At 40.7% G+C, this 19,921-nt stretch overlaps 1 protein-coding gene across 3 annotated transcripts in view; it reads left to right on the top strand.

The window, feature by feature from the left end:
* The first annotated feature begins 4,614 nt into the window (after nucleotides 1-4,614).
* Nucleotides 4,615-19,921, top strand: part of LOC127653667 (cilium assembly protein DZIP1-like) — a 30,273-nt gene continuing 14,966 nt past the window's right edge. Inside the window, exons 1-14 of one of the 3 annotated variants that reach the window (XM_052140432.1) lie at nucleotides 4,615-4,743; nucleotides 6,016-6,135; nucleotides 6,655-7,284; nucleotides 13,182-13,266; nucleotides 13,352-13,482; nucleotides 13,633-13,791; nucleotides 14,519-14,647; nucleotides 15,523-15,585; nucleotides 15,663-15,791; nucleotides 16,775-16,823; nucleotides 17,016-17,063; nucleotides 17,556-17,615; nucleotides 19,346-19,494; nucleotides 19,605-19,791. In XM_052140432.1, coding sequence (XP_051996392.1) covers nucleotides 6,133-6,135; nucleotides 6,655-7,284; nucleotides 13,182-13,266; nucleotides 13,352-13,482; nucleotides 13,633-13,791; nucleotides 14,519-14,647; nucleotides 15,523-15,585; nucleotides 15,663-15,791; nucleotides 16,775-16,823; nucleotides 17,016-17,063; nucleotides 17,556-17,615; nucleotides 19,346-19,494; nucleotides 19,605-19,791 — 1,822 coding nt within the window. In that variant the 5' untranslated portion in view covers nucleotides 4,615-4,743; nucleotides 6,016-6,132. Of the gene's footprint in view, nucleotides 4,907-6,015; nucleotides 6,136-6,654; nucleotides 7,285-13,181; nucleotides 13,267-13,351; nucleotides 13,483-13,632; nucleotides 13,792-14,518; nucleotides 14,648-15,522; nucleotides 15,586-15,662; nucleotides 15,792-16,774; nucleotides 16,824-17,015; nucleotides 17,064-17,555; nucleotides 17,616-19,345; nucleotides 19,495-19,604; nucleotides 19,792-19,921 lie in introns of all 3 variants that reach the window. The other 2 variants (XM_052140431.1, XM_052140433.1) reach the window with 2 other exon arrangements.

Raw genomic sequence — 19,921 nt, forward strand, 5'->3', positions numbered from 1 at the left:
GTCGCGGGGGCAGCTGCTCCAGCAGGGGGCCCCAAACTTCCCTATCCCGAGCCACATTAACCAACTCTGACTGGGGGACCCCGAGGCGTTCCCAGGCCAGTGTGGAGATGTAATCTCTCCACCTAGTCCTGGGTCTTCCCCGAGGCCTCCTCCCAGCTGGACGTGCCTGAAACACCTCCCTAGGAAGGCGGCCAGGGGGCATCCTTACCAGATGCCCAAACCACCTCAACTGACTCCTTTCAACGCAAAGGAGCAGCGGCTCTACTCCGAGCTCTTCATGGATGACTGAGCTCCTCACCCTATTTCTAAGGGAGAAGCCCGCCACCCTTCTGAGGAAGCCCATTTCGGCCGCTTGTACTCATGACCTAGTTCTTTCGGTCATGACCCAACCTTCATGACCATAGGTGAGGGTAGGAACAAAAATTGACCTGTAGATCGAGAGCTTTGCCTTTCGGCTCAGCTCTCTTTTCGTGACAACGGTGCGATAGAGCGAGTGCAATACCACCCCCGCTGCCCCGATTCTCCGGCCAACCTCCCGCTCCATTGTCCCCTCACTCGTGAACAAGAAAGCCCCAGGTACTTGAACTCCTTCACTTGGGGCAAAACCTCATTCCCTACCTGGAGTACGCACTCCATCGGTTTCCTGCTGAGAACCATGGCCTCAGATTTAGAGGTGCTAATCCTCATCCCAGCTGCTTCACACTCGACTGCCAAGCGATCCAGTGAGAGCTGAAGTCACGGACCAATGATGACATGAAGACAACATCATCTGCAAAAAGCAGCGATGAGATCCCCAGCCCACCGAATCACGACACCTTCCCCACCCCGACTACGCCTCGATATCCTGTCCATGAATATCACAAACAGGATTGGTGACAAAGCGCAGCCTTGGCGGAGACCAACCCCCACATGGAATGAACTCGACTGCGTGCCGAGGACCCGGACACAGCTCTCGCTTTGGACGTACAGGGATTGGATCGCCCTAAGAAGGGATTCCCCCACCCCGTACTCCCAGCAGCACCTCCCACAGTCTCCTCAGGGGACCCGGTCATACGCCTTCTCCAGATCCACAAAACACATGTAGACCGGATGGGCATACTCCCAGGCCCCCTCCAGGATCCTTGCGAGAGTAAAGATCTGGTCCGTCGCTCCACGGCCAGGACGAAAACCGCATTGTTCCTCTTCAATCCGAGGTTCGACAATCGGCCGAACCCTCCTCTCCAGCACCTTGGAGTAAACTTTACCAGGGAGGCTGAAAAGTGTGATACCCCTGTAGTTGACACACACTCTCTGATCCCCCTTTTGAAGAGGGAACCACCACCCCGCTCTGCCACTCCTTAGGCACTGTCCCAGATTTCCACGCTAATGTTGAATAGGCGTGTCATCCATGACACCCTCCACATCCAAAGCTTTCAGCATTTCTGGTCGGATCTCATCAATCCCCGGGGCTTTGCCACTGCAGAGTTGTTTGACTACCTCAGTGACCTCCCCCAGGGAAATAGAATCTGATCCCCCATCATCCTCCGGCTCTGCCTCTACCATAGAGGGCGTGTTGGGATTTAGGAGTTCTTCAAAGTGTTCCTTCCACCACCCAATAACCTCCTCGGTTGAGGTCAACAGCATCCCATCTTTGCTGTACACAGCTTGAATGGTTCCCCATTTCCCCCTCCTAAGGTTGCGGATGGTTTTCCAGAAGCACTTTGGTGCGGACCGAAAGTCCTTCTCCATGGCTTCTCTGAACTTTTCCCACACCCACTGCTTTGCCTCCCTCACGGCCGAGGCCGCAGCCCTTCGGGCCTGTCGGTACCTTGCAACTGCCTCCGGAGACCTCCGGGACAACAAATCCCAGAAGGCCTCTTTCTTCAGTCGGACGGTTTCCCTGACCACCAGTGTCCACCACAGTGTTCGAGGGTTACCACCCCTTGCGGCACCTAAAACCTTGAGGCCGCAGCTTTCCACCACGGCTTCGGCAATGGAAGCTTTGAACATTGCCCACTCCGGTTCAATGTCCCCAACCTCCGCAGGGATGCCTGAAAAGCTCCGCCGGAGGTGTGAGTTGAAGATCTCACGGACAGGGACCTCCTCCAAACGTTCCCAGTACACCCGCACTACTCGCTTGGGCTTCCCAGGTCTGTCCAGAGTCTTTCCCCACCCCCTGACCCAACTCACCACCAGATGGTGATCGGTAGACAGCTCTGCCCCTCTCTTTACCCGAGTGTCCAAAACATATGGCCTCAGATCCTACGACACCATTACAAAATCGATCATCGACCTTCGGCCTAGGGTGCTCTGGTACCACGTACACTTATGAGCATCCTTATGTTCGAACATGGTGTTTGTTATAGATAATCCATGACTAGCACAGAAGTCTAATAACAAACATCCACTTGAGTTCAGATCAGGGAGGCCGTTCCTCCCAATCACGCCTTTCCAGGTGTCCCTGTCATTTCCCACGTGTGCGTTGAAGTCACCCAGCATCACTATGGAGTCCCCTACTGGGGCCCTATTCAGGACTCCATTCAGGGTCTCCAAGAAGGCCGAGTACTCTGAACTGCTGTTCGGTGCATATGCACAGACAACAGTCAGAGTTTTCCCCCCCCACAACCCGTAGGCGTAGGGAAGCGACCCGCTCGTCCACCGGGGGTAAACTCCAACGTAGTGGCGCTCAGCCGGGGGACTCGTGAGTATCCCCACACCCGCCCGTCGCCTCACACCCTGGGAAACTCCAGAGAAGAATAGAGTCCATCCCCTATCCAGGAGTACGGATCCAGAGCCAAAACTGTGCGTCGATGTAAGCCCCACCAGATCCAACTGGTAACGCTCCACCTCCCTCACTAGTTCCGGCTCCTTCCCCCCCAGTGAGGTGACATTCCACGTCCCCACAGCAAGCCTTTGCTGCCCGGGTCTGGTCTGTCGAGGCCCACGGCCTTCACTGCCGCCCATATGGCAGCGCACCCGACTCCTGCGGTTCCTCCAATGGGTGGTGGGCCCAAGGGATGTAGAGGGGGGTTCCACGTCGCTTCTTCGGGGTTCCACGTAGCTTCCGTGACAAGCCCGGCCACCAGGCGCTCGCCGACGAGCCCTCCATCTGGGCCTGGCTCCAGACGGGGGCCCCGGGCTTCCTCCGGGCAGGGTAACTCCTCCTCTTGCCGTTTTATCCATGAGTCATTGTGAACCATTCTTAGTCTGGCACCTCACCTGAGACCACTTTGCCTTGGGAGACCCTACCAGGAGCACATGGCTCCAGACAACACAACCCTCAGGATCATAAGGGCACACAAACCTCTCCACCACGATAAGGTGCTGGTTCCCGGAGAGGTAAAAACAGTAAACATGTTTCAGAAAAATTAATTTAGTTTTTATGAACTTACAGAATAACAGAAGTTGTTAACAAGACACACTGATATCAACTCTCGGCATACAAAATGCAACAATGGTGACAATTAACAAACAAACTTTTACATAAAAAAAGTAAAAGCTGAACATTAAAATATAAGTATCTTAGACTGCTACAAAAATAACATCAAAATAAACCAGCAAATACAAATTTAAGTAAATTCTTCATGCCGCAGTGCATGCTGGGAACATAGCTGTTAATTTCAACAACACAGTAAGTAATTTAACAGCAATATGAAGCTAAATTGCAGCTGTATAGGCCTACTGTAGCTGTCAAAAACAGTATCTTGCTGTTAATTTCAAGAACGGTAACAACAGTATTCTTACAGTATAATGCTGGCAACCACAGCTGCCAGTAGTTTACTGTTATTTTACAGGACTTTTTTTACAGTGTACCCCTACGTATATACTAAATATTTACGGCAGACTCCGACCAGGAGTAACGGTTGGAATAAAAAATGCATAATAACTGATATTTCATGATATAAAGGAGCTCATATAATGCGTGACATATATGATGTTGACATGTACACTCGTTTACATTTAAGAGAAAGAAAGAAAGAAATATATATAAAAACTTACATCTTCAGCATGGAACCGATCTGACGGTGCACTTACCTGTGTGTGTACGGTGTCAAGTTTCAACATAGCATATATATGAGCTTGTCATATTTATGTACGTAATTATATATATAGCTATTAAAATTAATTCATGTCCATTTTTCCAGCCTGTTGTATAGGTAATTGTTTATGTATTGTTCCTTATTCGTTTTAGATATTGTAATTGAATATTGTTATTTACATAGGCTAAATATACCATTAATGAAATCTTTTTTTTTATTACATATCGTATTTTAATGGGGATCTAATTTATTACAGCTGACAGTTACACGAGCAGACAAGGTTTGAACATCAACCGTAACAAGATCAAACTGAAATTCACGGCTGTTTAACGCTTCTTCGTACACATGTCAAGGCTGTTTATTGGATCGATACAGGTAAACGTCATATTATGCGACTACGCATTACTTTACGGAGAGCCTACGACCTTACCGCTTGTTCAGTGGTGCCACCAAATTAAGCACTTAGTTACACACTAACTAGTAGTTACTAAGCCCTTAACTTTACGTCCTAACTTACGTAAGAACAACCCGACTGTGCTGATGTTTTTTATTTTATTTTATTTATTTATTTATTTATTTTTTTGTTGATGTTGTTGTTGATGTGATTAATGTTCTTAAATCAACGTCCGCCCTTCCCCCTCCTCGAGCCGCAGAGATGAGACGAGGCTCGCGCCAGGAATGTGCGCTGACGTCACATCGGCCTGGATCTCACACATTTTGGGGGGTAATCATTTTGTTGCGCTTGCTGTTTTGTGCATTAAGAAAACATCACGATAAGTTTATAGTGTTGGCTCGAATAACATCGCAGATGCTAAATCCAAATTTCGAAATTAGATGTTTTTAAGCAGTTCTGCAATGGATTCTTTGCAAAAAAGTGTGGCCGTGAGGTAAGAGCCATTGCATTTATCCTTCCCGTTATTTAGTGGCCGATGAGCGAGTCACCGAAACTTTTAAGTTTTGCTTCCAAAAATGGCTGTTAAGAAACTTCATAATACATGTATGTATCACTTAGGATAATAGGGTTGCAATGGACTTTTCTCCACTTTTAACGCTCTTGTCCTAAACATTGGATTGCTTGCGTCCCCAATTTGTTCCTAAAATGAGCTTGTCATATTTATGTACGTAAGTGATTGTATTCATACCTTGTTTGATCATATTGTACGTAGAATACACAGATTTAGCACAATTTGTGGACTTTTCGGACGGTCATTTACCCACCATAGGCACATTTTCCAATTTATATCAATGTTAAATTAGCGATCTGGAAAGATTTCACAGTGACGCCATCTGACTAGCTTAAATACGGGACAAAACGCGTCCTGTATTGATTCGATACAGGACGCATCATTTTATATTTTAATACGGGAGGTGGCAACCCGAAAGAAGAGTCCTCATAAAACATGAAATAACAACCATACACATTTGTTGCAGTGTAACATACAATCATGGCAATGAAGCAAATTTATACCCCCAAATTCTCATTACTGCAATGCGAAAACGATATAGTAGTGTTTGTTGTAGGTCTACTGCCTTTATTTTACGCTGATTTAAATACAATTTAAAGTGTTTTGCTGTAATTAGGGTAAAAAAGTACTATATAATAACAATTGAGAATAAGAATAATTACAACAACAAAATAATAATGATCAAAAGTAAAATTCGGACGCATTTTTGAGGAAAAGTGTCTCGATAAGAATTTTTTATTTTTTGGTACTTGAAATAACCATAATTTTCTTATAATATAGCAGCCTTCATGTTCCAATATTTTTAATATCTTCCAAACGATATTTGATACAAAATGCGGTTAATTAGTTTTAAAATGTAGCCTGTTACTTTGTTGCCAGAATGTTTAGGAGAAAACTGATCAATTATAACAAAGGAAAAAACATTTTCTTTTTATCGTTTGTGTCAGAGTGTGTTAAATAGGTGTCTGGTTTGGTTCATAAAAAGAACTGTATTATTCACGTGCACTTTCCTGCTTTCTGTTGTTTTGCAGTGTGCTGTGTAAACTGGGACACGCGCTCTTGTTTCCATAGAAACGGACAGGACGCGCTGATACTGCTGTGCCGCGCGCCGCTCTGATCATTCAGCAAGACTTGACAAAAACCGCAAGATGGTAAGGAGACAACCGACACCACGAATCAGCAAAATAAGGTGGAATTTACCATATTTCGTCGATGAAATGAAGTCGTTGTTGGATATTACCTTTTTTATGATTATATTCATGCGGACATGTTGTTGATATTAGCTAGTAACCTTTTAGCAGCAGCGGTGTAATCATTGGAAAAGAAATTGCGGTGTTCTTGCGGATGTCAAAGAATATTTAAAATGTTGTCATCATTTACTTACCTTATGTTGTTCCAAACTCGTTTTACTCTCTGCCTTGTGTAAAACGCAGAAGGAGATGTTTGGCAGAATGTTAGCCTCAGTCACCATTCACTTTCATTGCATCTTAATGAAAGTGAATGGTGACTGAAGTTAACGAACATCTCCTTTTGTGTTTGGAGCAACATGAAGGTGAGTAATTGATTGTAGAATTATTATTTTTGGGTGAACTATCCCTTTAAATGACATGTCATTGGACTTTAGGTTTCCTTCCTTGTAGAATTCACCTAGTTCTTTGTTTCCTCTGCAGCCATTTTATGACAACGTTTACTACCCATACCCATCAGATCCTCCGGGAACTCATTCCTCAGCAGGGATCCCATCCCTCCTGAGCTCTCCGCAGAGTCAGCCCTCCTCAGGCAGCCAGAACAGACCAGCAGCCACATCCGCCATGTCCGGACACCTTACCTCATCTGGAGTTGCTACATCCACCAGCATCCCCCCACCCTTCAAATTCCGAGCCCGCTGTGAAAATGTTGACTGGCGGCGGATCAATGCCGTGGATGTGGACCGGGTGGCAAGTGAATTGGACTTCCACACTTTACAGGAACACGTCACGGCGGTGACATTCTGCAACTTGGAGGTTGAACGCTGCCACCGCTGTCAGAGTCCCGTGGATCTGGCCCTGATTAAGCTCTTCCGGCTGGCCCAGCTCACGGTGGAATACCTGCTCCACTCTCAGGACTGCCTCAGCATGAGCCTGCAGGCTGCTGAGGAGAGGCTGCTGGCAGAGAGACAGGAGAGGGAGCAGCTCTGCGTCCAGCTGCAGAAAATATCCCAGGATGCCAAAACCTTAAAGGAGGAACTGAAGCAGAGGAAGAAGATCATCACCTCTCAGCAAGCCATGTTTAGTGCGGGCATCAGTGCCAATTACCACAAGGTCTGTGCAGCCGTGCTGGAGTGTGAATGTGTGTATTAGCAATTTTATTGTCGCCGTCACCTCCCCCCAAGGCAAAGCTCTGTTCCACTAGTCTCACAGTTCATTGATCCCAGTATATGGAAGGGAAAAGGTGTTTGTCACCTTTTGTTGGTGTGAAGGACCAACAATAAGGCTGAATCACAATTTGCAAACAAATATGCAAGAGAATTGGTGCATCCCAAATCATAGTATATTCATAATATGTCAGCAGTGCCTGGATTGCATACTATTTTTGGTGGATTTTTTTGCATCTGTTTATGCATTTGAGCTAATGTTGCACATAAACCCTTGTGCTACACAAGAGAAGTGCTTTGTGCCTGCCCACTTTCTCTGCCGTCTTGGTTCTGGAAGTATTTTTACCATTAATTTCTTCTTCAAGGATATCATAAAATCATTCAGAAAAGTGTTCTAATCCATTAACTAAACCATCTAGCTCTGAGGTGAATCACAACATTACAAACTTTGATTTAAAATAAAACGGTATTTGAAAATCTGACAAAAAGACAATGCTAAAAGACTGCGAACTTAAAGGGATTCTTCACCCAAAAATTGGAAGTGAAATGTGGCCATATGATAGGTGTGGATGAGAAACAGATCAATATAATACAAAATAATACAGTTGATGTCAGAAGTCTGCATACACTTAGGTTGAAATCTTTAAATCCAATTCTTAACCAAGGGTTAAGATCGGCCACTCTGCTCTCTGGATATCGTTATTGGCCATTAAAAAAAACCATATCTGTCAACCACTAGTGTTTTCAGAAGATGAAATAAAGTGGACTCACTCGTACTTAAATACCACATAAAATGGCTTTATGAGTGCAGCTGTCTTTCCTGTGTTGACATATTTCCTATTGAAACAGGAAGCTGGGGAGGGATACATTGAAGGGTTCATCCTTTTTATAAATTGCTAATTTAGTTTTGTCACAAATCGTGATTTGCTACTTGCTGGACGGTTGCAGGGGTAGGGGCATTCTCATTCAAGATAAATACTGTTAATTTTAATTGGCTAAAAGTTTATTTTGTCAATTTTTAGGCATATACTAGGAAATAGATGCCTTCAAAGCTAACAAACCAAATCCAATTTTGATTTCATGGGGTCTTTTGAAGTATGTACTTCATCATTTCCAGCGTAGTATGTGCCTTTTGAACCCTGAAGAATAGGCCAATTTGGATGTAGTCCAAATTAAGTGTTGTCTAACACTTAAGTCCATAATCAGGTCTGCAGGTTGTTCCAGGATTATCTAATCACCAGACGCTTTGTTTTTTGGACTCAGTATTCAGGATTTGGCAAATGGAACAGATGGTGTCAGCTGATGACAATGAGTTCTACCCCACTTATAAAAGAGCCTTTAGTGGAGGAAACAAATCTAAGCACCCATCCCCCTCCCCCTGATCCTGTTCATACTGCATTTATGTCTGAAAATTCTCTCTCTGGAGAATCTATCAGATTTGTTCCACTGTAATGATGATAAAGCTGTATGATCGGCTGTTTTCAATCATGTTGGCATTGCACTTGATTGTGGCTAGCTGTTGCCAAGAAAACACTTGGTGTTTAATGTGGTTGCTAGGAGAAGGACAGCCACCTAACAGCAGCATCTAAATCAGCGGTGTGGAACCTTTTTACCATTAAGGGCCACTGGAGTATTTATAAAATTATTTGCGGGTGTAATGGTCTAAACCACATAACTGGTAATCAGAAGGTCGCTGGTTCGATCCCCACAGCCACCACCATTGTGTCCTTGAGTAAGGCACTTAACTCCAGGTTGCTCCGGGGGGATTGTCCCTGTAATAAGTGCACTGTAAGTCGCTTTGGATAAAAGCGTCTGCCAAATGCATAAATGTAATGTAAATTAATTTACGCATTCCATTACATGCTTACACACCAAAAAGCTTTGTCTATTATACAATATTTTGTGTTGTTATCATTTAAAATTATTTGAAAGGAATTTTTATTTCAGGTTAGTTGAATCAAGGCCATTTATTTGCTTTTAAAATTATTTCTCAAATGGCTTTGCGGGCCAGGTAAAATGGTCTAGTGGGAACACAAGCTCCCCCACAAAAAGCTTTGGCTCTGACTGTATACGGCCTAGCGATGGCTTTTCAGCTGGGCGTCTTCCAGTGGCCCAAACAGGGCATTAGGTATTTAGGCATTTTATTCCCAGCAAATTTGTGTGATTTCGATTTAGAGTTAATTTTTACCCCTTAATAAAAAGGTTTTCAAGCGATGTGGGCTTCATTACATTTATCTATGATCAGGAAGGTTAATGTTATTAAAATGAATTGTATTCCAAAATTCAACTACCTGCTACAATCTCTCCCTGTAGATGTCCCTCTCTTATTTCAAGCAATTTCATACCATAGCGGAGTCCTTCTTTTGGAATGGTAAGCATCCCAGATTACATTTCTAGGCCTACCCAAGATTTTTTTCATTATTATTATGCATATGCATACTCGGTATGGAAAAAAGTGTCCAGAGTGTTTAATTTGGACATTTAGTTACATTTTGCCTCAAGCATATGGCTGAACCCAAAATTATGTATTAATAAGTCCCCAGAAATAAGATCCTCTGCAGTCGACCTTTATCCCTCTCGGAGGCTTGATTAGCCTAATACGGGACCGGGTGTGTAGGATCACAACCTGGCCCCCGCCCTCCGCCCTGCCACAGTCCCCTTTCTGCTGGTCAGAGTAGATTGTGAGGGAGGTTAATACACTCGGAGACCTATATGAGAGTGGTGTTGAGATCCTTTGAAAATTTGGCTCAACATTTTGGGATTCCCAGAACTCAGTTCTTTAGGTATTTACAGCTGCACCATTTGCTCTGTACTACTTTGTGATTACTGCTTTTGGAAAAGGTAATGAGGCACCAGTGTATTACTCCCTGCTAATTCAGAGTCTGGGGGATGGAGCTATAACTTCTATCAAGAGATTATGGGAGAAAGATTTAAACTTGGTATTGGAGGAAGGAATGTGGGATAGGATTCTAAAAAACATCAAGTCTGTATCTAGAGATGCAAGGGTGCACCTTATGCACCTTAAGATTTTACATTGATTCTATTGGACCTCCTCTAGATTGTATAGGCTTGGTCTTAAAGACACACCCACCTGCTGGCAATGCCAATCAGAAGATGGAGACACATCTCATGTTTTTTTGCTTGGTTAAGATCCAAGGATTTTGGTTGAAGGTTCAGAGTTATGTTTGTGATGTGTTGGGCACTCTGGTTTTGTTTTGTCCCAGACTCTGTATTGTAGGCGATGGGATGATCATCAATATTGGAGATAAACAAAAAAAAAATTTGGTTCTGACCAGTGTTATGACAGGCAGACAGATTGTTTTAAGGGGATGGAAGTCGGCTGGAGTGCCCTCATTTCGGGAGTGGTGTGCAGAGATGGGGAGGATGGCAGCTATAGAGGAGGCATCATGTAGAAGTGTGGGGTTCTGGGATTCATATGATGGGAAATGGGGCAGTTATTTGGCGTTTTTGGTATTCTTGGGGAGGGGCTGTGGAGAGAGAGGTATAGTTTTAGATGTGTATGATTATAATATTTATTTATTTATTTTTGTGTGTGTGTGTATTTATGTGTGACCACGGGCATGTTCGTTGAAGGTCAGGGTGGGGTTGGTGATTGGGGAGGGGGAGGGGTAGTAGTGGGATGTTGATTCATTGTAAATATGTTTTGTTTTTCATTGTCAACTATATGAATCAATAAAAAAATCAGAAAGTAGTAAAATCTACTTCTAATTAGTAAAAAGAATGTGGCCAATTTTTGGAGGGTTTAAACAGAAATGTGAAGCTAATAATTTTATAAAAGCACTTACATTAATTCTTCTAATACTTATGTGTTATTTGAGCTGTAAAGTTGTTTAAATTTTCATTTACAGTCATTTTAGGGTTTGTTGATATAGCATCGTCATGGCAACAAAGTTGTAAAATTGGCTATAACTTTACACAGAAAAGGTTTGTAAGTGATTTTATCACACTGAAATTATGTTTACACGCATATCCTTTATTTTACTTATTTTAACGGTCAAAAATTGACCCCCATTCATTTCAGTCGTAAAACATTTTTGTGGTAATCTAATCTAATATGCCACAAATGGTGTCAGTTGTCTTCTGAGAATTGGTAGAGAGGATTAAAATGTGCTTAATTTTCATGAAAATAATGACAAATCACAATGCAAGCATATCTTTTAAATGTTTATATAAGCAGCCTTCATTTTCGTTGCAATATTTGTTGCAGTGTTTACATTATACATAATATTATATATATTTGCAATATTTATGTATAATAGTTCTGCAATATGTCTTTATCTTCTTACAACACCTGCTGAGGCTGCAGAGTGACAACAATCCTGTGTCCCTGTTTGCTTAGATACTTTTAACACATAATTGCATTTCACAGTTGATTTGGGAAGTTGTGTCAGTGCAGAAATGCAATTATGTCACACTGTGAGTGACTTACACAGGCAGTCTGGCTCTTGTTGCAGTCTTGTCACAGGAAAAACAAAACAGCGGAGCGTGTGTTTGTACGGGTATCAGTGACAATGTGGTTAAATTTGAATGAGCAAACCAGACGGGTGATTTTGCTGCTAAATGTGGCATGTTATGTGCAGTGCTATGGATTTTCTCTCCTCCATCTGCGTCTCTGTGAACTGGAGCGTGCAGCGAGAGGTAGATGGGGAAAAAGATGTAACACCATCCCTGCATCACCCAGTGTTTCCATGGCAACATGCCCACAGTGTCTCTTGGTATCATTTCTGAGTGGAGTGTGAGTGACAGCTGTGCTGATGGCTGCCTGGAACTGTTTGTCACCTGAGCAGGCCTTGTGTTCACTCTGACCTTCAGCAATCATTCTGCTAGGCATATTTGCATTATTTACACCCACTTGGCTTGAGTGCTATTAAAAGGTTAGATAACTTAACAATGACAATGATGAAACAATTCTCAACCTCATGTCCTTAAAAACCCATATGACTTTCTATGTTATTCACACAAAGTTATTGGATGGCTTCAGATGACTTTGAATAGAATCGTATGGACTACGTTTATGGTGCTTTTTGCCGTTTTGGATATTAAAGGAATAGTTCACCCAAAAACCTCTCATCATTTACTCACAATCATGCCATCCCAAATGTGTATGACTTTTTTTGCAGAACGCAACTTAAGATTTAAAAAATAATAAATCAGCTCTGTAGGTCCATAAAATGGAAGTGAATAGTAACCAAAACTTTGAATCTCCAAAAAGCACATAAAGGCAGCATAAAAGTACTCCATACGACTCCAGTGTTTAAATCTACGTCTTCTGAATTGATCCAATCGATTTTGGGGTTTTGGGTGAGATGGGACCAAAATATACTTCCTTTTTGCACTCTAAATGTTGACATCATCAGTCTTCTTGGCGATAATGATTTCAAGCACGATTATACTTCCTAGCACCATCTAGTGCTCTGCGTATGCGTCAAGCACTAAGAAGTTTAATCGAGCTTGAAAACATGATCATGCCTTGAGACTGCACTGAGAAGTTGCACAGCAAAAAGGTATTTTTTTGATATTTTTCTGTTCCCACCCAAAACTGATTTGATCACTTCGGAACTAAACCAGATTTATTCAGATTAAGGCACTGATGTTTTATGGATCACTTTTATGCTGCCTTTATGTGCTTTTATGCGCTTCAAAGTTTTGTTCACCATTCACGTCTATTGCATGGCTCTACAGAGTTGAGATATTCTTCTAAAAATCTTGGTTTGTGTTCTGCAGAATTAAGAAAGCCATTCACATCTGGGATGGCATGAGGGTGAGTAAATTATGACAGATGACACATAAATTAATAAAAACCCTGATTTTGTTTGTTAACAGTGCCAACACTGTGAGAAAGCCTTCATGAACCCCTCGTTCCTGCAAAGTCACATGCAGCGCAGACATCCAACGGAGTTCGACATCAGTGAGTTCACTCCATGTGCTGTATCATGTTCACTACATAATGTCTGTCTGTATTTTACTTGATTCATGCATTTCACACTTTCCAGAGCTGTTGACAGATAATCAGAAAAAAATTCAGACCATTAAGTTACAAGATGAGATCTACAAACTACAGGAGCAGCTGACACTGGTCACGTCCCAAATGGAGACACAGCAGAAAGACTACACTGCCAAACAGGTTAGAGAGCACTCAACATGTTCAAACACATGTTAAATATTCTCAGGCCAATATAAAACATGTGTATATAAATATATATATATATATATATATGTATGTGTGTGTGTGTGTGTGTATATCATTTATTGTTTCAAACTCTTTTTCCTCTAGGAAAAAGAGCTCATTCAAAGGCAGGAAGAGTTTAAGAGACAGTTGGAAATATGGAAGGAAGATGAAAAAATACAGATGAGTAGCAAAATAGATGAAGTGAAGCAAGCTTGTCAGCGGGACATGGATTCTATTCACCAAAGGAATAGAAATCTAGAAAACGTATGCTTTTATTTCATACAAACCTCATTGGTTTAAATGGAGAGTTCACCCAAAATGTCAGTGTTCAATCACTTTCAAAACCTGTATGATTTTATTTTTCTGTGGAACCAATAGCTGATATATTTAGCCTATTACATCTTAAAGGGACAGCTCACCCAAAAATGTTAATTCTCTCATCATTTACTCACCCTCATGCCATCCCAGATATGTATGACTTTCTTTCTTCTGCTGAACACAAACAAAGATTTTAGAAGAATATTGAAGCTCTCTAAGTCCATACAATGCAAGTGAATGGTGATTAGCACTTTAAAGCTCCAAAAAGCACAGATAATAGTAGTAAAAGAAATCCATACTCCAGCCGTTAAATTAATGTATTCTAAAGTGATTTGATCACCTTGGGTTAGACACAGATCAATATTTAAGTCCTTTTCACTATAATTGTTGACTTTTGGTCGCTCTCCGATGCCCGTCCACAACAACACTCGGTTTCCTTTGCCTCTCACGTGATGTAAGCATTTGCACTTGCATACATTCAAAAATGGTGCATGAAGACTAAAAATTTTTTATGTGTTTTATGGATAAAAGAACAATAGCATCGGAATGACAAGAGGATTAGTAAATAAAGACAGAATGTCTGGGGATGATTTTTCCTATATACATTTTTATGCAAAAAATTTGATGTGAGATGATACTGAAATGGCTTTTGTATGGTACCTTTTTGCTTCAGGAAGTGCTGAAATTGAAGCAGATAAATATGCAGGAGATTACGCAGCCAGTACAGACACAACCCAGTGCACCAGCAAGCAGTGAACACTGGCAGGAAGTTGTTAAACTTCAACAAAAACTCCACAAACAAGTAAGACATACAATAGTTAAAGACAGTCCAATACATACACCCAGGGTGATCTCAATAGTATACATTGATATTCATACATAACATTTACACGTATATATTTTTGTACAGTTCTATAGACACAGAAACATACAATATTATGGTATTGACAGCATCTCAAATGTTAACACTTAAGGCCCTGTCACACTCAAGGCAAAGTGCTTCTTCATTCTTAGCTCAGAGCCAAAAAGAAGTTTGAAAAAGAGCAACAACATACTGTTTGTGAACATTTAGACACCGGCCACACCGCTGTGGGAGGCATTTAGAGGTACATTTAAATATGAGGACAAGACTTTGTGTCAAATATCAACTAATATGACATTAAAATGTTTTATCAATGACTTCATGTTGTATTCTATGAGTAGAATTCACACGAGATCAGTTAAAGAAGCTGTTTTAACTTCTTGATGATGATTTAAAGTAATATACATGCAGTAGATAATGTGTAATTTGTCATATTTACCTTCTGCATTCATGGCGCTAATGCACTAACATGCTATACGTGGCCATAATATGCGCTGATTACACTCTGTTATTGTAATTTATGATAACACTGATCACTTTCGGTAGCACATGAGTGAAGCAGCGGATCAAAAAATAGAGTGAAAGGGAACTTAAGTGTATTTCAGTAGACGTCAAACCCGTTTGTTATTTGATTGTATTTCTACTTAATCTAAACCTTAATATTAGTTATATTTGTGTACCACAGGAAGCACATATTTTCAGTGTAGAAACACAAATATTTTTTGAATATTAATGAGATAAAGTTGAAACACCACACCCTTACAACTGAGGTAGTTTCAAAGCTGATGCATTAATGAGGGTTTGTTATTGTACAGGAAGTGAAGTGGGTGGGAAAAATGCAAAAAATAAAGGAAGATCATGACCGTGAAAAAATTCTGGTAAGTATCATAAGCATCATGTAGCTTTTAAATATGAGAATAGCTCATGTCAGTTTTAAACTCTGTCTGGTCTACAGCTTAAGGAGGAACTGTCCAAACTGCGCTCTGCTGTGTCAGAAGGGAGGGTGGAATCACGGAGACAGGTGCAGGAGCTGAGTCACAGTCTGCAGGAGCAGCAGCAAATTATTGCCTCGCAAAACAAGCAGGTCAGTACTGTAGCCCTGCACAGGAAGAAGCTCCATTGTTCAGGAAATCCTGTATAGGTGCAGCCATTCACAGTGTAATCTGGAGTTTGGGCTGAAGGAGTGTACAATCAGGAAATTTGAGCAATTATCTTCGAACTGATTATTCAATCATTACACGGGTTATCTTTTTAAATGAAAACATTTAAAATCATGTGAAATAAGTTTTCAGATTTAAATTGGGCCTAAAGGGATAGTTCACCCCAAAATTCAAATTCTTTCATCATTTACTCACCCTCATGCCATCCCAGATGTGTATGACTTTCTTTATTCTGCAGAACACAAATTAAGATTTTTAGAAGAATATCTTAGCTTTGTTGGTCCATACAATGCAAGTGAATGTTCGCCAGAACTTTGAATCTTCAAACATCAAATAAAGGCAGCAGAAAAGTAATCCATATGAGGTTTAATTAATATCTTCTGAAGTGATATGATAGATGTGGGTTAGGACAGATCAATATTTAAGTCCTTTTTTACTATAAATCTACACCTTAGACCAGCCTCGGCCAGTAGATGGCGATATGCACTAAGAATGTGAGTCACCAAAAAACAAATGAAGAAGAATGTGGAAGTGAAAGTGGAGTTTTTTGGGGGGTTTTTTTGTAAAAAAGGACTTAAATAATGATCTGTTTCTCACCCACACCTATCATATTAATTCAGAAGACATGGATTAAACCACTGGATTACTTTTATGCTGCCTTTATGGGTTTTTTGGAGATTCAAAGTTTTGGCCAATATTAACTTGCATTGTATGGTCCTACAGAGCTGAGCTACTCTCCTACAAATCCGCATTTGTGTTCTGCAGAAGAAAGAAAGTAATACACATCTGGAACGGGATGAGCAAATAATGTGAGAATTTTCATTTTGTCAGTCAACTATCCTTTTAATTTTTTGCTGACAGAACTTGTTGTTATAAAAAATAACATGTGGGTTTGGTGATCTCACAGATGAAGCAGCTTTCATCAAAGCCACCAACAATAACAGGACAACGGGAAGGTATGTAGAGAAAAGCTCTGTTCCACAACTTAGTGAGCTGCCTTGCTATCTACTACCTAGTGCATACACAGGCATCAGTCTTATACTGAAATCTAATAACTGAGTATATTAGAAAGAACATTTATAGTTTTCATAATTTATTACAATATATATTTCTAAATGTATTTTCATTAATTAATTTTTTTGTTTTAGTTGTTGCTGCCCTGACTCCTGAGATTAAAGCTAAAGTGGTGATCAGTGGTAAGTCATTTCCACATTGCCTAGATCCTGTTAAGTCCATCTCCTTTACAATTTTACCATTACGATTTCTATTTAGCTAGTTTTTATCACGGTTCCTGCATAACATGTTGTTAAAAATATAACATCTCCTAACTAGTGTCAAACCATAAATCACAACTAGCCACCACCATTAACATGCATTGCTTCATGCTTTGCATTATTGTGCTCACTTGGTTGCCCCACTCACTGTGAAATGACATTGGTTAAAAAAAATTAAAAATAATTCACTTTGTATAGCATTTTACTCACTGTAAGGACAGAATTACTTAATACTGGAGTCAAAACATCACTGAATCAAACTGAATACATCAGGTTACACCAACAAAACTCATTTTAAAGGATGGATCAGGTAGAAATAGCTCCTTGAGGTAACAATTTCATTACCTCTTTTTACAGCGCAGTCCATCCGTAACCCCATTCTCTCTTCTTTGACCTCTTTGCGTTGTTTATTAGAGCAGTCCAACTCAGTCCATAAACTGGATCCTATAGTGGAGCTGTCTGAGGAAGATAAAGGTAAAGCGGTAAAAGTGATGGAGTTTAGTGGTCTGTGGCATGCTCGCATCCTTCTTGTTCAATCTGCATGTGTCCGTAAGTCAGCAAGCTAAGGGCATGGGCTGAAAGATGTTCATTTTTTAGATTCATTATATCAAAGCACTGCAGCCTTTGTCTGCTCAATACGCCAATGTTTGCGCATGCATGTAATCATTGGACAGCTCAGAGTGAGAGGAATGGAAGTTAAATATAGTGTCACAGGAAAGAAAATAATTGTTTTGAATGTTTGTCCTTCTCTGCTGCTTCTGGGTTTTTGAAAAACATAAAAACTTCTACAACTGCAGTTTTATTTCCATCTGAAATATTTTTTTAAATGAAAATCATCAATCTTACATTTAAACTACTGTACTATATTCATGGATTTAATGTATGGTTGTACTAAGTAAATAATATTTTTAAAGAAGTGCATGGATGTGTGCATGAAAGTCACACTTGGAAAATGCCTGAACGTCATTATATCAGGTAACAAAATATCAAAGCAAGCAGCTACTGCAAACAAATGATGCTAAATGATTCTTAGAACCGAACTATTGAGCATCTACATCTGAGATGATGTTCGTGAGTAGCGCTCAAATATTGTGCACCACGTGAATGCTAAAAATAGACGCGCATGTGTGTGTAAACAGAGCATCGCCATTCAATAACGTGCTGGAGCTGCGCATGCATTTGATATATTTTCTTATTAAACAGAGCCTTTTGTGATTCACGGAGCTATCACACGTCTTCAAGTGGCTTTGAATAAAATGCATGAGTCATATTAATAACTTTAATTGTGGTTTAATGGTTCTTTTATGTCATTTTCTGAGCTTGACAGTAACGAACATGACTAACACACAGTATCGGATTTAGATCGGGCTCGTCGGACCGATACCCGATCCGTCTAAAAGCTTCAGTATCAGAGCCGATACTGATCCAGGTATTGGCATCCCTATTTCCTAGCAGAGTAACCACAGGTAGAGTTCATTATTAACTATGGACATGCTCCACTAACATTTGGCAACCAGAAAGTGTCCAAATACTTTTTGTCTTAATTTTTGATAGTTCCCTGAATCCATTGTTTTACTAAATAAAACATAAAAGTTTTGTTTTAGTAAAATAAACACATGCTTTACTTCATTCATCTTGGATATATGGTTGAACGACAATAAAAACCACTTGACTTGATATTTTGCTTGAAAAGTGTGCTTGTGTGATCTTTCTGTACAATAAATGCCATTTGGTATGACATTTTGTTATCTAATGCAATGACAACCGTTTCTTTTAAAAGTATCCAAATACTTTTGGGGGCCACTGTATATTTTTGTATATACAGACTGAATTGCTTTGTTATTTATTTGAATAAGTTGTAATTTGTATTTAACTTTTTGTCTCTACATTGCAGTTTATTCACATTATAAGAGATGTATTATAGTAAAATAATTAATATTCATGATTATTATAGTCTGTTATTTTTTGTATTTAGTTTTTTTTTTTTTTTTCAGTTGTTACAGTTGATAGTAAATGTATTTTGATAAGAATTGTATACATTGCAGTTTGAATTTTCTTTTTTTTGGGGGGGGGGGGTTTGCCCTCTGAAAATGCTGTATAATACTAGAATAATACTGTATTCCATCATTCTTGGTGTTCCCAAGCAACAAGAAGGATAATTGCAAGTTACCATGATGTGTCTGACATTCATCTTATGTTTTCAGATTCTTCTAGCTTCTCTGAAAGTCATTCAGAGAGACATTCAAGGAAACATGAGGTGGAGGAGCTGTTGAAGAACCCGGGTTTGAAAAGAGACATGCATCTGGCAGCTCAGCAGAACCTTGATGATAGACTTCTGAGCTTGGGCTTCAAGGTAGAGTGTGTAAAACCACAGGCTCTTCTCAATAAACATATGCTCATTTTACAGTTGCACTGCAGTGTATGCATGACACTGCTTAACCTCCATGTTTCTGTGATGTTCAGGGAGTCAGTGGTCTCTCTAATGGAGTGTATAAGAACGTCATGTCTCAGATAATCACTGACCGTCAGAAAAGACAGGAAGAGGATCCAGTGTATCGGAGGGCTCAGAAAGACATTAACTGTAAACTGGAACAGAGAGTGAAGGAGAGGAACACAGAGCACCCAGCCAAACCCAAACAACATGATCAAGGTCAGGATTATCTGTACAGTTTCAAGGTTGAGAAGATGTAAATTAATATCATAAATAAGTTATATCCATTCCCAACCGGATATGACATACTAATAAATGTCAGCGCACTGCTTGCAAATGACACTATAGC

The sequence above is a fragment of the Xyrauchen texanus genome, chromosome 13, assembly GCF_025860055.1.
Source record: "Xyrauchen texanus isolate HMW12.3.18 chromosome 13, RBS_HiC_50CHRs, whole genome shotgun sequence".
In the NCBI taxonomy this organism is placed as follows: Eukaryota; Metazoa; Chordata; class Actinopteri; order Cypriniformes; family Catostomidae; genus Xyrauchen; species Xyrauchen texanus.